The following is a 16214-nucleotide window of genomic DNA, read 5'->3' as shown; positions in this document are numbered from 1 at the left end:
GTAAAGCTAAATTTCCTAGTACTGGGTTGTAGCTGGAAGGGCAACCGCTGTGTTAAACGTATGCTAGAATAGTTGGCAGTTCGTTCCGCTGTGGTGACCCCTGATAAATAAGGACCTAAGCCGAAGGAATGAATGTATATAAAGCCACCCAAACAATCCAACACATATCCAATCACCAACAATACATCCCAATAAAACGTTTAGGCAAACTATATTCATAACTAATATTATAACAGTCTAGCTAGGGTCTGCTAGTTGTGACAGGTTATTAAAAGTATATAAGAAATACAAAATATTAGAAATAACTAATTAGAATTAGTTTTTTGATGATGCTTGGCCATTAAATAAATCCTATACAAGTCTTGATTTTCCTTCTTCATGGTCTTAAAAAGGTCTTAAAGTCTTGCATTTGACTTGGTGAAACCCACAGAAACCCTGTAATAAATGGATTATCACTTGGTCTATTTATTTCCTCCAACTTGGGGGAAAAACTTGATGATGACTCATCCTGCACTACACAGATTCTCACCCAGTCAGATTCTCTCTATAATAATAAAATCCTGCTGCCTCCTGGTACTTCTTGTGATTGACTAGTCTTCATGGCTGTGGCATTACTAAAGCCTTTTGGCTATTAAAAAATGGATGTCTCTTCAAAATGTTGGGTTTTAATAGGAAATATGTCAGCACAGGACACAAAGCTGCATTTGTCAAATGGCTTGCTGAGGTCTTGAGGGCTAACAGTCAATCTCACACTGGTAATGGTTTTTGCTGGGACATCAGATGCATTTAGCGTGGGCTCCAGAGGTGCTAATGTATGTGTCCTTTCGCAGGTTTGTTGATGTCAGCCATCACCGTGATCATCTTGGTGGTGCTGTTCGTGGTGGACACTTTCTGGGTGGATAAGATTCCTTGGGATTCAGGATGTATACCCATCTACATCCAGTTCTTTGTTAAGTTTTTCATCATTGGTGTGACCGTACTGGTGGTGGCCGTTCCTGAGGGTCTTCCGCTGGCTGTTACCATCTCATTGGCTTACTCTGTCAAAGTATGACTTCGCTTTTCTGTTTTAATGTTTCGATTTTTCATGACTAACTTCTTCTATCTTAGAAGTGAGCCCTGTTTGTTGAGCCAAACAATATGTTGATCCAATGAAGATGATCTGCTATTTCCATTCATGTATATTTTTTACTGCAATTATCGCTCATCTCATACAGTAGCATCACTTCTGGATGTTGTTTAATTGGGGATTAGTGGACATTCCTGTTTAATCTTGCATTCAAGCTGTTTATTGTTTTGTGTGTCTGTCTACCAGCCTCTTATCCCAAACCAATTGTTTCACTTTGCTTCTGTGTTTCAGAAAATGATGAAGGACAATAATTTAGTGAGGCATCTTGACGCCTGCGAAACCATGGGCAATGCCACAGCCATCTGTTCAGATAAGACAGGAACTCTGACTATGAATCGGATGACAGTAGTTCAGGTTTTTATTGCTGACAAGCACTACAGGAAAGTTCCTGAGCCTGACGTTGTCCCTGCCAGCACCATGGACCTGCTTATAGTGGGCATCAGTGTCAACTGTGCTTACACCACCAAAATTATGGTGAGAACCTAAACAAACATTATGCCTGCAAAGCTTTTCAAATGAAATAATTGTCATGAGCTTTCTGTTACTACACAATGCCCTTCTGTAATTGCTCACTTTAAACTACACCAGTAGTATCAGTATTAAAGTATTTATACTGATCTTTAATAAATACTGATCAATTTAATAATTGAATAAACACCTTTAATAAAACTGATCTTTAATAAAACCAAACTTTAAAAGAATAACTGTTTTGTCTCAAATAAAAAAAAAAACATTAAAGCCAATCCAAAATGTTAATAAATGCTATAAAGTGTATAAAAAATTATATTAAAACTCCCAAGCTTGCAACATGGCGCATTATGTCCTTTTTAAATATTGATAGCCATTTTCATGGCTCTGGACAAGCTTGCTTGTAAGTGTGATGACAGATTTGTTCATTTCTGCTGGATCTTTTCTTTAATATATGTTTCATTGCAATCCAAACTTCAAAATTAATTCAATCCTTTCTCAATTTAAACATGTTTTTTGTTGGCCTCTTCCTTCAATCTCCTTTGTATCGTAGTTCCCAACAACATAAGTGCCATGCAAAAACACAGGCATTTTTGGAGGTCCCGCAGTACACACAGTTGCAGGAGAATTCATAGAAATGACAAAACTGTAGTCCTTAATCCACTGTGCATTTAAATAACTTTGATTAAAATTATTAAAAATATGAAAGCCTTCCACAAAATGTTTAATTATATCTTTTGTAAGTTTTTAACTCTTCTCTCTTTCAGTCCCCTGAGAAGGAGGGAGGCCTGAATCGTCAGGTGGGCAACAAAACTGAATGTGCCTTGCTGGGCTTTGCCTTGGACTTGAAAAAAGACTATCAAGCAGTACGCAACGAAATCCCTGAAGAGAAGCTTTACAAAGTCTACACCTTCAACTCCGTCAGGAAATCCATGAGCACCGTGCTAAAGAATGATGACGGAAGCTACCGGATGTTCAGCAAAGGAGCCTCAGAGATTCTGCTGAAGAAGTACGTCATCCTCTATGCCGTCATAAATGGTCATTTTTTTTAATAGCTTGACACTTATGAATCTTAAAGGTAACCGTTGAAGCATTCGAGCATTTCCTTTAAAGAAGTGTCAGCAAACTTTGAATGACAGATCAAAAGAGTCACCTCTCGCTCTAAACCCCCCCAGGCTGCGTTATTGATAGATTTCCCTGGGGAAATTATTGGGATGGCTTGGTTTCTCTGTGCTGTTAGTTATCTGTTGCTCTTTTCTCATCCAGGTGCTTTAAAATTCTGACATCGACGGGTGAGGCGAAGGTTTTCCGGCCCAGGGACAGAGATGATATGGTGAAGAGAGTAATCGAACCTATGGCCTCTGAGGGCCTGAGGACCATCTGCCTGGCTTACAGGGACTTTCCTGCTTCTGAAGGAGAACCAGACTGGGATAATGAGGCCGATATCCTCACCAGGCTCACTTGTGTGTGTGTCGTGGGCATTGAAGATCCGGTTAGGCCTGAGGTACATGCTGTTGGTGTTTTAATAGAGAAATTGCTTTGTAAAATTTTGGCTGCTTTCTTATATTTGCGTGTGTGCATAGTGCATGGAAAATGTCCAGCAATGACGTCACTTTATGGCACTTTTCTATTGACATAACTCTCTGATGTGCAAATGTGTAGTAGTAGTAAGCATTTCAAGAATATGGTTTAACATGGTGTGCCGTTATGTGTTTTGACATAACTTTGAGACTTGTTATCCTCAATGCTTGGTTAAGTTAGAAAGTCACGCATATTTCTGTTTTGCTAAAGATTTCAAACTTCACAAACTAGTGGCTAGCTTCATTGCCAATGAAGTACTAATGTATATGCAAGTCAAACATATGGAGCACAATTTAATGGTTGGTAGGTAGGTTGGTGGGTATGTAGGTAGATGGATGGATGGATGGATAGATGGATTGATGGAGGGATAGATAGATGGATGGATGGATAGATGGATTGATGGTTAGATGGAGGGATAGATGGATAGATGGTTAGATGGAGGAATGGTTGGATAGGTAGGTAGGTAGGTATGTATGTAGGTGGATGGATGGATGGATAGATAGATGGATTGATGGTTAGATGGAGGTATAGATAGATGGATTGATGGTTAGATGGAGGGAGGGATGGTTAGATGGAGGGATGATTGGATGGATGGATGGATGGTTAGATGGAGGGATGGATGGATGGTTAGATGGAGGGATAGATGGATGGATGGTTAGATGGAGGGACGGATGGTTAGATGGAGGGATGGTTGGATGGATGGATGGATAGATAGATAGATAGATAGATAGATAGATAGATAGATAGATAGATAGATAGATAGATAGATAGATAGATAGATAGATAGATAGATAGATAGATAGATAGATGGTTAGATGGATGGTTAGATGGAGGAATGGTTGGATAGAGAGGTAGATGGATGGATGGATTGATTGATTGATGGTTAGATGGAGGGATGGTTAAATAGATAGATGGGTAGGTAGGTAGGTAGGTGGATGGATGGATAGATAGATACATTGATGGTTAGATGGAGGGATGGGTGGTTAGATGGAGGGATGGTGATAGATAGATAGATAGATAGATAGATAGATAGATAGATAGATAGATAGATAGATAGATAGATAGATAGATAGATAGATAGATAGACTCACTATATTTTTATTAATTTGCTAAATCTATGGAGAATAACATAAAGGAGGATATGGAATAATAATTTTGTAGGTAATGAATTATAATGTGTCTTAATAATCTTTCTGAAGTTTATCAATCCGAAATATTCTGAGACAGAAAAATGTAGCAAATTAATAAATGATCAACTATACTTGCAGCCCTAGTAAAATGAAGAAGTACACAAAATTTCCTTGTTATTCTCTTGCGTGAAATGCAATGCAATGTACAAGTAATAAGCTCTCGGTCACGGTCACTTGTTCTTTCCTGCTCAGGTCCCTGATGCCATTAGAAAGTGCCAGCGTGCTGGAATCACGGTGCGCATGGTCACAGGGGACAACCTTAATACTGCCCGAGCTATAGCAACTAAATGTGGCATCCTGCAGGTAGGAGATGATTTCCTCTGCTTGGAGGGCAAAGAGTTCAACCGCCGCATCCGTAATGAAAAGGGAGAGGTGAGAGGCACAATCTATTAATGGCAGGACTTCTCACACAAACACACAAGCTCATGATACGATCCTGTTTTTTATTGTTTTTTTTTCCAGATCGAACAAGAGCGGATAGACAAAATATGGCCTAAACTCCGGGTCCTGGCGAGATCTTCGCCCACAGACAAGCATACACTAGTTAAAGGTATGAGCCAATAGTTCTGTTTTAAAAGTCTAATTCTGCTCTGTAATGTAACGTCATGCTGTTTATTATGACCAGTGTTGGGCATAGTAATGTTGTTACACTAACGCATGTTACTAGTAATGCGTTATTGTAACGGCTTTACTATTGACGGTAACTAATAAGTAACGCATTACTTTTTAAATATAGTAACTCCATTATCATTACAATATGATGCATTTGTCCATTTCTTGGTAAGTTGATCAATTTTGGCTAATTTTTTTTTTTGTTAAACATTTTTATAGCTGTTATACAACAGCAGATTTTGCACTTTGAATATACACAACTTACTTTCCATAAGTTGTTGATGTACCACATTTAATTTGTGGTTAGTTTAAAAATTGCACATAGATTTTTGTTTTTGTTTGGTTTGGTTTAAAATGCATAAAATTTGTAGTCTATAATAGCAATTTTTTGGTGCTGAGTTTCATCAAATTGATTCTGAATAATAATTCGGATTACTTTCATTTATTTGTTTCATAAGGATTTAGTGTTTATGGTTTAATTTATGGTTGTATATTGTTGCTAGTTTTCATACTTGAGCTTTGAAGGAACATGTTTAACGGTTAAAAACAATCTATTATAATGCTGAAGCAACTTTAGTTTTTGCTGTTTTTGTTTCTGAATATATTATTCAGCTGGTTTATCACCTTGTGTGTTTTTTTTGTTTGTTTTTTGTGCTGCTGGTATGAAAAATTTGTGTTAAAAAATAACTGACAAGTACTGTGAAGTTGATCAACAGTGTATTCTCCATGCAGCGCTTTAATGACACTATTTGGGCTTTAATGGAAGCATCAGTGCTTAATTTGTGAATCGCGAGATTCCGGAACAGATGGGGGTAACGGATCCGGCATACTATGTTAAGAACCGGGGCGGGGGTTGGTTGTCGCGGACGAAAGTGAAGAGGGTTGATTAGTCGCGGAACAAAATGAAAGTGAACAGCGGACAGTGGAGGAGGGCGGGTGAGTAGGGGGATTGGTAAAATGAGGTGCTGGGTCAGATTTTAGAGGTTCCGGATCCGGCGTGTCCTGGCACAAATTAAGCCTTTTGGAGCATTAAAAATGTTCTTTGGAAAAGTAACTAAAAAAATAGTCTTAACAGTAATGCTTTTCTTTTTGGTGTAAGTAATCGATAAAGTAATTGAGTTACTTTTTTAATGAAGTAACTAGTATCTATAACTTGTTACTATTTTCAATAACAAGCTCAACACTGATTGTTTTTTCTTACAGGAATAATTGACAGCACTGTTGTGGAGCAGAGACAGGTTGTAGCAGTAACAGGAGACGGCACCAATGATGGCCCTGCCTTAAAAAAGGCCGATGTTGGGTTTGCCATGGTATGTGCGTCCAACTACAGTTGCTACAGAAAAGGAAACAAGTGAAAACTTGAATTACTTCTAAAATAATTCATTTTTTAGCCTAATTTGTTTGTCCTCAGTAAAAACAAACAAACAAAAAAAAACTAAAAGCTGTATTAAGTGGGTTATTTTAACATTGCATTTTAGTCTGAATGGCTTTTACACTGTGAGTTTTTTTTATTCTCAGGGTATAGCCGGCACTGACGTGGCTAAAGAAGCCTCCGACATTATCCTCACTGATGACAACTTTAGCAGCATTGTCAAGGCCGTCATGTGGGGGCGAAATGTCTACGACAGCATTTCAAAATTCCTCCAGTTCCAGCTCACCGTCAACGTGGTGGCTGTGATTGTGGCCTTCACTGGAGCTTGCATCACACAGGTATGTCTATAAAAAGCTCTCCTCTACCATGAAGCACAATAGGGCTGCAACTGTTAAGGTAAATAGCGCAGCTCTTTGCAAACGATTGCAACTTAACAGATGCACCGCAGTGGTCAATGGGAGCAGTTGATTGCTACCCATCCTATCTGAAGTGATTGGAAATTGTTAGTCTGAGGCAGGAAGACTTGGAGGCAGTCAGCATGGGGTCTGGCATCACTGTCCACAGGCAAAGCACCAGTCCAAAATGAGCCAGCTCTCTTCGGGTAAATGGAATGATAGTCAGGTTGATTGCAGTTGAGGTCCTGTATTATTGCATAATGAATGGGAGGATTACATTTGCGCTTCGCATTGCTGTCAGCAGCCAGGACGTGGCTTCAAGCCTCAGGTGTTCTGCTTGGTTTGTATATCATTTTCCCTGGATATTGCTCATGAGCAATCCAACTCGATATCCGCGCACTCAAAACTCCAACAGAATTCCAGCTCTTGTCATTCACAAAGTGCTGTCGTGTTATTTTTTTCAGCTCGGTATTCTCATGTTTAAATTCATTATGCAGATTTTCCTCTCCTAATACGTGCATAAAAAGCTAAAAAGGATTCATGCAAATGCAGAAATGAGAGGGTGTTCTTGAATGTTATGAAGGTGGCAACAGGGAATGAGGTCAGAACAGTCACCTCCTGTTTTTTCTCTCTCTCTCTCTCTCTCTGTCTCTCCCAGGACTCTCCTTTAAAAGCTGTACAGATGTTATGGGTAAATCTCATTATGGACACACTTGCCTCTTTGGCCTTGGCCACTGAACCCCCCACTGAATCTCTTCTGCTGAGGAAGCCTTATGGCCGTAATAAACCGCTCATCTCTAGGACAATGATGAAAAACATATTAGGTCATGCTGTCTACCAGCTCATCATCATCTTTACTCTACTGTTTGCTGGTAAGAATAACAGCACATTAGTAAATCAAGCACTTGTGTGAGTGTGATATTTTGATATGTTTGTTTCTGTGCACCATTTCTTTGGTTTAATACCCATCAACTGCATGCCAAAGTGCCAAAAAGCATTATCCTTCTGTACAATTTTATTTTCAATGCTTTAATATTTGTACTTTCGATTAATCTCTCAGGTGAGAAGATGTTCAACATTGACAGTGGACGTTACGCCGATCTTCACGCTCCCCCATCTGAGCATTACACGATCGTCTTCAACACCTTTGTGATGATGCAGCTGTTCAATGAAATTAATGCACGGAAGATCCACGGAGAACGAAACGTCTTTGAAGGCATTTTCAACAATATGATCTTCTGCACCATTGTCTTTGGGACATTCGTTATTCAGGTATAAAGGGAGCCTTAGAAATCTCTGCATGAAGCCCAATAACCAAATTAAGACTTTAAATTTGATCTAGCGTAATAAACTCAAAGTAAATGGACCTTTTTTACTACTTAGATTGTGATCGTGCAGTTTGGAGGAAAGCCGTTCAGCTGTGTTGGTTTAAACATTGAACAGTGGCTATGGTGCATCTTCTTGGGCTTTGGATGTCTACTCTGGGGACAGGTAAGCATTGACTGTTCCGCCATATCAGGGATGTCCTCGGTCTTTGAGGGCAGGTTTCCTGCTTAGTTTAGCTCTAACTTGGGTCAACACACCTGCCTGGAAGTTTGTAGTATACCTAGAAGGAGCTTGATTAGCTAGTTGAAGTGTATTTAATTTGGGTTGGAACTAAAATATGTAGGACACCGGCCCTCCAAGACCGAGTTTAGGCACCCCTGCTCTATCGTATAAAAAGCAACTTCTTCATGCCTGTAACCAGCTCTCAATACACCAATCCAAACTTGCCAAATAACAATCCGGCAGTGCCCCCTGGTGGCAGCGGACTGAACTCCTAGAATGTTTTTTTTTCCCATTTGGAATGGCAACCTGATATCCATCTATCTCTTTCATTCAGGTCATCTCCACGATCCCCACAAGCCGGCTGACGTTCCTGAAGACTGCTGGTCATGGAACGCAGAAGGAGGAAATCCCGGATGAGGAGTTGGAAGAGCTGGAAGACCTTGATGAAATTGACCACGCCGAGCGAGAGCTCCGCAGGGGGCAGATCCTCTGGTTTAGAGGCCTCAACCGCATTCAGACCCAGGTAACCTCTCGAAAACCTCACAACTCCGCATTCCCCTCTGGCCAAGCTCAGGATCCTGAATGTCCACCTTACCTAATTTCGAATTCCCTTTTCTCTGATTATGGTTTGAGTTAGTACTACCTCCAATCGATCCACTACTTATGCTGACCTTATACTGGTGGAAGAGGGTTTATTAATTCAGTTTGTCAAAGCAATAAGCTGATCAATTCTAAAGGCAAATGTCAGGTCAGGTTCTTTTAATTCAGTGCCTTTTCTCTCTCTCTTTCTCTCAGCTGATCTGTCTTCTTTATATGGGTGCCCTTCTTCCTCTATCCCTCCTCTTCTCTCTTCTCTTCTTCCTCTGACTCTCTGTCTTTCTCTCTCCTGTGCGTTCTCTGGGCCTATCACACTCTCTGATTCCTTCCAGATGGATGTAGTGAGTGCGTTCCAGAGCGGAATTTCCTTTCAGGCGGCCGTCAGGCGCCAGCCCTCCAGCGGCAGCCAACAGCACGATGTAACCAATGTTTCTAGCCCTACACATGTAGCCTTATCTCCTGCTACTGCCTTCAACACCGCTTCTGCCACTGTCGGGTGTGAGTGCGCGTTTATTAGTGCATGACAATTAACATTTCCTCCTCTCGCCTAACGGTCTTCATTCTTCTCCTAATGTCCTTCTTTCTCTCTATCTCTCTCGCTCTCTTGTTTGAAATGAAATGTATCTCGAAACATCTTCCACATTGCTTCTCAATGTTAACGGCTGTGTATCTTAAGTGTTAAGGTTGAAGTATCTGTGTCTGTGTTTGATGGCTTTGGCTGGGTCTCACTGACGAAGAGTCGTTGTCTAATACCGTCTGGTGTGTCTGCAGCCCTGCGCCTGCTCGCCAGGCTCCTAGTCTTCTGCGCGTAAATGTTTTGAGTATACGCCCATGGTCACACTGATAACCCGACCAATCGTGCCAAATTGGTCTTGTGTATAGTTCGGTGAGACTTTTTTTAAAAGTGCAGGCTCGGTAAGTATGCTGGGTGTCCGTAGCATCGACAAGTGAGATATCGGATGTTGTTCTGTAGTTCAGACGCAAATGACTTCCTCTTCTCTTTCTCTAGTTCTGCTGTTCGTCACCTTTTCTGTCAGTTTTTGCTCATTCTACGACATTGGCGTTACTGTCTGTACCCAACAGTTTCCTCCTCCTTACACTCTGTCTCATGTTACTTGGTGCCAGGTCTACCATTCTCTTTTTCTCTCTCTTTCTGTCTGTCTCTTTTGGTGTAACTTTGTTATTTTACAGGGAAGGTCTGCAGCTGGTGGAATCATGTTGTATCTGTTTGTCTTTTGGCACGATTCTAACCACATCAATATTTCCATCTTTCATCAGGTCCTGGCTGTCCACAGTCCCCTTTTTCTCTGTTCAATGCACTTTGCATAACCGTCTTTGATTGTAGTCTTGATTTTCCTGCCAATGACTTATATTGGACGTTAGGAAAGTGAGTTTGAATCGCTGATTGCCGCATATTCCTTCTTAGATTCTGTGAAATGTGTCATGGGCTATACTCAAAGGTTTACCTCTAATGAACCACAAGGTAGTGCTGCTCTGCATGGGTCCAGTCTCTAGCCCGTTTGTGAATTTACTTGTGCTGGTTAGCTTAAACTTGCTTGGCTGCTTTAAAGTTTTGCGTCTCTACTTCACAACATGATCTATGATCGATCCCTTCCCTTTCAAAAAAACACGCATGCCCAAAAATATTAACCTTATGTGTTGAGCTGTGTCCTCTGGGGTTACCTTGGCCTCTTTCTCTCTCTTCTCCTGTCTCTTCTGTTCCATTTTTCTCTCTTATCTCATTTGCATTTTGGATAATATAATTGGCTTTCTGTGATTTACAACTGAGAAGGTGCCCTAAGTTCTTTCCAGTTTTGTACATCTGTTATTTCTCAACCCTGAGAAAAGAGGAATGTCTGTCCCACGGTCAGAGGATAAGCTCACCGTAACAAGCATCAGGTTTTCAAGCGTTTCGTCCACTCTTTCTCTCTCTTAGTTGCACGACATCTGACCGCTCACACACTCTCTCAGAAGGTTTTGGTGCGCTAACCTCACTGCTCTCCACTCATCAATTAAAACCAGCCCATTTGGTTTAACCTTATCTAAAAAAAAAAAACATAGTTTGCCTGTTGTGGACGTGTGCAAACTAGCAGAGCATTTCTTCGAGCAGCATAGCTGACTTTACATCCCGTTCTCCCACAGATCCGGGTGGTGAATGCATTCCGCAGCTCGCTGTCACCCTATGAGGGTCTGGAGAAGCCAGAGTCTCGAACCTCCATCCACAACTTCATGACCCATCCAGAATTCCGGATAGAGGACTCGGAGCCCCACATCCCTCTCATCGACGACACGGACGCGGAGGACGATGCTCCCACAAAGAGAAATGCGACCCCTACACCTCCTCCTCCACCCTCACCCAATCAGAACAATAATGCCGTCGATAGCGGCGTGCACCTCTTCCTGGATCCCAGCAAATCAGCCACACCTTCAGCTCCCGGGAGCCCCATGCACAGCCTAGAGACGTCCCTTTGATCAACTCCGGCCCTCGGTACGGCACACAACACCTGTTCATCTCCACAGAGACTGAAGCCTGGAGAACTCATTGGATAAGAGTGGCGAAGCCAAGGAGCTCTCGGGAGCTTAGCCCTTAGCTTCCGCTTCTCTTTATCTGGATGGTGTTGTACTTTTTTTTTTTTTCTTTTTGCCCTTTGCTTATTAAAACACTGATTTCTGCATCATTTTGGCTGTTAATATTTTGAAATATTTATGTTTTTTGGAAGACACAGGTCTGTTTACAAAGTTTGTAGATACTTTTTTTTCTTCTGTTGATTGGTGGAAGAGCTTCCTGATGCAGAGAAATGGGGACAAATGAGAAATATTTCAGATACTGCTGTATTTTCAGGAAAAAAAGGGTGTTTCTATGGAAACCGAACTATTTTTGCCTGCAAGTTTTATTTGTTATATATTTGTAGATACTTAGAACCTCCTAGCCAAATAGATAACACTAAGGCTTGTATAGCAGTGAGCAGAGGTATTGAGGTCCATGGGAGGTTTTTTTTCTTGGGATGGGTGAGGAGAGGGAGCCGTAGACGAGGATCTCTGTCCATACATCCATCTCCTCTCATACTTACTTCACCCCCCCCTGAATTATTTTTCTTTTTTTAAGCTCCAAGTTTGTGTCTCATTCTCGTTTGGAATTTGGAAATGGCTGGAGCTGGAGTCTTCACGCTTTCAGTGGTGTGAATTTTATTTTTTATTTAAATTTCTTTTTTTGGAAGTGGAGGCCACGCTACTTCAGCCTTTAAAGAATGAATGCATCTGTGATTTTAACTATTTGAAATGGTCCACAGTCAGTTCAACGATGACATTAAGTTCCTGCCAATGTATTATAAGTTTGTTTACTCAGGCTGAAAAAACCTAGATAATTGAATTGAAAATGCAATGATTTAAATTTTAACTTAAGATTGTCTTTTAGGTAGTAAATTGTTGTTTTGGTTTAAAAGGAAAAATAAAGGAAGGAAAAAGAGTGAATTGTTTTCAAAATTTGTTTCATGTTTTTTTTTTTCTTTTTCTTTAAAAATAATATTTCCTCAAGTGTTTTGTTTGTTGATCATATGAAAATGAAAAAGGATGTACTTTTTGTTTTCCTGCTTATTCCATAAAAAATTGCTGTCAGCTAAAAAAAAACATTGCTGCAAATGTTTGTAGAGTATATTTAAGACCTGAAATACTGGAAATGCGAAGGAATTAACATGACGAATTTTCAAGAAAACATGCGTATAACACTGGTATCACAGCACAGGGTACTTTATTGCAGATTCCCAAGGAACGTTTTGATACAGACCATATAAATAAATTGTATTTTTATGCAGAAATAAGAACATCTCAACCTGCTGAACCAGACCTACAGGGATTTTTGCATAGATTATATTCACTGGGGGTGGGGCAATCTTTAAACAAGGGTCGTGATTGGTTCTCCAAGTAATCTAATACTCAGGGTGGCTTATAGCATGAAACTTATGGTCAAAATAATAATGTTTTGTGTGTTTTTTTTTTTGTAATGTTTAGATTTATTTTTGGCAGCAGGGTTCCAGTTAAGACTGTTGCTTCTCTCCAATTGTTTGTTTATAAAGGATGTAATTAAGGAGAAGAATTGAGAAAAACGTGAGAAAGGGATTCAGATTTTTTCAGTAATCGCAACTGCACAGTTTTTTTTTAAGTTATTTTGTTTTATCCTGTTTATTAAATAAAAAGAAACTGCTTAAGTTTGCAATTTAGAGCAGATATATTAAAACAATCCATAACTCTTTTTTTTTTTTTTTCTATAGCGTCTTCCTATAATGGGAATGAATGTTTATCCATCTGTTTTAAGGATCTGTTTTGTTTTTTATCTTAACGTTTGGAAATAAAATAACATGTCTGTTTATCTTGCGCAATGTAAATGGATATCGTGATTCAACTTACATTTTAAACTTGTCGAGTATCGTGTATGGTTTTTAAGAATAAAAATTGATATTTAGCGTAACCTGAGGGCCATGTTTTCCTTCATGTTCCGCACACAATGTTTTTATTGTTGCCTAAAACATTGTAAAGTTACCAAAGAACACTCCACATACCTATTACAATTCAGAAGATCTGCTCTGTGTGATGAAAACAACCAAGCAGGTTTCACTGCCTCCTAAAAAGAAAACATTATTTATTCAACTTACTGACTTGATAAGAATGATGTTCAGAAGTGGTTATGTTTATGCCTGGAAAAAAATTTCATTATAAGTGATATAATCATTCATTGCAATCTACTAGAGTTATCATTATTACATTTACAAGATAAAATATGCACTGTAATGTTGTAATTATTCTCCAGCCTGATTTCACCAAGTCGAAAATGTTGCTGGATTAACATCTGTGTTGATCCTGAAACAACATTCCAATCAGCTAATCAGAATTAAGGGAAACGTTTGTCGTTTATTTTAAGTTCAAGCTTATGATTAGGTTTATATATCTACAAGATTGTTATCCAACTATTATTCCCCTCTGATTTTGGGAATAATTTACAGTTATAGTTGGGTTTAGGGGTAGGGGGTTACATTTTTGAATAAATAGATGTTAATCCAGGATCGAATCGTACTCGACGTGCGTAATTATTACCTGTCCATGAGTCAGTGTCTGTCCACATGATTCTGTTGGTCTATTCCCGTCCCTTATTCTGTAGAGCAAGGTCATAAAAATACATTTCTGAATAATTAAGTCTTTTTCTAAATAATTGTAAATAAATTCATTCAAGTTTTTTTGTTAAATCGCTGTCTTATGGTCCACAAAATAACATGAATCTGTTCAAATACTGCTTATTAGTAGTCATCTTTGTAAGGCAGAAAACCGTGATTTTTTTATTATGTATTATAATAATTATCCACCTTTTTCCCTAGCATGTCTACAGAGATTTAAATTATGGGTGACACTTAAAAAGACTCTTCCAATCTTAAGGTTGGGCTACAAATTACCCCTATCTATTAGTTTGACTGAATTAATAGATTAGATTTGCTGTATAGTTTATTTACTATTATATTTCTCTCACCATTTCATTTTCATTTCAAAAGTCACAAATAGCCGCTGAGAGACAGTGCGTGTTGCCAACAAAAAACGCGTTTCGTCAAGATGTTTGGCACCGTACGCTTTCCGTAAGTAACAGGTGGATAATAAAAGGTAATGTTTTACGTCTGTTCAGCAGGCAGTTCCGCAAGAGAGCAGCACGTAAACAAGCTGCTGGCATATTTATATTTACAATTACAAGCTTAAATAGTAATAAGTACACATTTAAATGTGTACTTAAAAGTGCTAAGCTAATAATTTTGCACGACCTTATGGAAACTAGACGTACAGGTGAGTCGCGTGACACTCTTGATATTAGTGTATGTGTGTTCAGTTGAGTGGCATCACTGTAACATCATATGCGGGGACTGTAGTGCAATAATCTGACTAAATACTACTGAACTCATCCTGCTAAACATGTTTAGGAAAATTCAAACTTATTATTTCAAATGAGTTTATTTGATGTAGTTTTATTCTGATAATGACAACTTGAACTGTAAAGCACAACAGATTTTTATTTGTGTTGTGTTATTAGGAAAACACCATATACATAAGAAAAAGTGGGCTCAATGTAAACCAAACTTTTCCCATTTTGTGAATGACTTCAAATCATATGAAAAACTTTTAGAACGACAAAACAAAAAGCACTGAAAACCTAATGATCTGAAAACATTTCATTTCATGTCAATGTATATATTTTTATATATCTGTCTCTTTCAGAAAACTATGTAAATATGTAATACCTCTTCTTCTTGTGGCACTGAATTAATGATAAAGTGAAATAATCTGCAAGTGTTGTAGACTAGAGTTTTCATGTTTGTCAGACTGAACCTGAAGCTTGGAGGAGCAGGTGGGAAAATGCTCTGTGCTTTCTAACAGATGAGTCGTTAGTGACAAAAACAAGCTGAAACTTCAGACTGTCAATGAAACTTGTCTTTTATTTGATAAATGTGCACAAGGCAGATGACAAACAGCTGCTCCACAACTCCCTCTTGTGGCCAATGAGTGTAACCATATAAACGACATCAAATAAACAAGAGGTGACTATTTTATTGATCTAAATATCCAATTAATCAGATTTTGAAAGGTCTAAAGGGTAATTCTCAAACAAATGCATTATTTATTTATATATATATATATATATATATATATATATATATATATATAATTTTTTTTTTTTATTGGAATTTTTTTAATAGTATATTTTCTAGTATAGCATTTCCAGTTTTTTTTTTTCTGAATGAAGTCTAGTTGGGTTAAGGAATTGGATAAAGTGCCTTCAAACGACACTTTAAGCAGAATACTAATATCTTGCAAAATAAATAACTAATAAAATATGATGCACTGTCATTATAACAAATAATACAGAAATTAGTTTAATATGAAGTAACATAACGTTGCATTTTCACAGTCACACATGACTAAAATGAATATAATTAGTATTGTCATCATTTAAAATGAAGTAAAAGGTGAATTCCTTTGTGTATAACAACTGTTGTGTTAACTGTTGTATTTCCATATTTCACTTTTTTTCATATTTAACTATACAGTATGTTCCATTGTGTTGTCATTTGCTGTGACACCCCTACAGTGCTTAAATAGACCCCATTTTGAAAATGAATAGTTTTATTAATTTCTCAGTGAATATAGGATATGTATTTTGATGCTTTTAAACAAAACAGATTTATTAAACAGATATATTTATTAAAATGATATTTTAGTCACCAAACATATTTAGAAATTGAAAGAGAAAACAATTCAATTCAAGCAAAATATTGCAAATAAATATTTATTTA

General features: G+C 38.4%; 1 protein-coding gene and 1 long non-coding RNA gene across 10 annotated transcripts in view; one reads left to right on the top strand and one right to left on the bottom strand.

The window, feature by feature from the left end:
- The window catches only part of atp2b1a (ATPase plasma membrane Ca2+ transporting 1a), a 239432-nt gene extending 226093 nt beyond the window's left edge, over positions 1-13339 (top strand). For 4 of the 9 annotated variants that reach the window (XM_073945710.1, XM_073945712.1, XM_073945711.1 and 1 more), the window contains 13 exons: positions 831-1045; positions 1358-1600; positions 2362-2603; positions 2861-3098; positions 4558-4737; positions 4828-4915; positions 6181-6287; positions 6496-6687; positions 7403-7616; positions 7805-8016; positions 8128-8235; positions 8627-8815; positions 11032-12372. In XM_073945710.1, coding sequence (XP_073801811.1) covers positions 831-1045; positions 1358-1600; positions 2362-2603; positions 2861-3098; positions 4558-4737; positions 4828-4915; positions 6181-6287; positions 6496-6687; positions 7403-7616; positions 7805-8016; positions 8128-8235; positions 8627-8815; positions 11032-11361 — 2558 coding nt within the window. In that variant the 3' untranslated portion in view covers positions 11362-12372. Of the gene's footprint in view, positions 1-830; positions 1046-1357; positions 1601-2361; positions 2604-2860; positions 3099-4557; positions 4738-4827; positions 4916-6180; positions 6288-6495; positions 6688-7402; positions 7617-7804; positions 8017-8127; positions 8236-8626; positions 8816-9221; positions 9388-11031 lie in introns of all 9 variants that reach the window. The other 5 variants (XM_073945708.1, XM_021474964.3, XM_009300256.5 and 2 more) reach the window with 3 other exon arrangements.
- The window catches only part of LOC101884691 (uncharacterized), an 89584-nt gene that overhangs the window by 7611 nt on the left and 65759 nt on the right, over positions 1-16214 (bottom strand). The window contains exons 4-5 of the long non-coding RNA XR_012402044.1: positions 13978-14035; positions 13446-13507 (exon numbers count right to left, since the gene is read on the bottom strand). This is a non-coding gene — a long non-coding RNA (uncharacterized lncRNA). The remainder of the gene's footprint in view (positions 1-13445; positions 13508-13977; positions 14036-16214) is intronic.

Source organism: Danio rerio, chromosome 4 (genome assembly GCF_049306965.1).
Source record: "Danio rerio strain Tuebingen ecotype United States chromosome 4, GRCz12tu, whole genome shotgun sequence".
In the NCBI taxonomy this organism is placed as follows: domain Eukaryota; kingdom Metazoa; phylum Chordata; class Actinopteri; order Cypriniformes; family Danionidae; genus Danio; species Danio rerio.
Note: the sequence above shows the minus strand (reverse complement) of the source record. Positions and strands in the feature narration are given on the sequence as shown.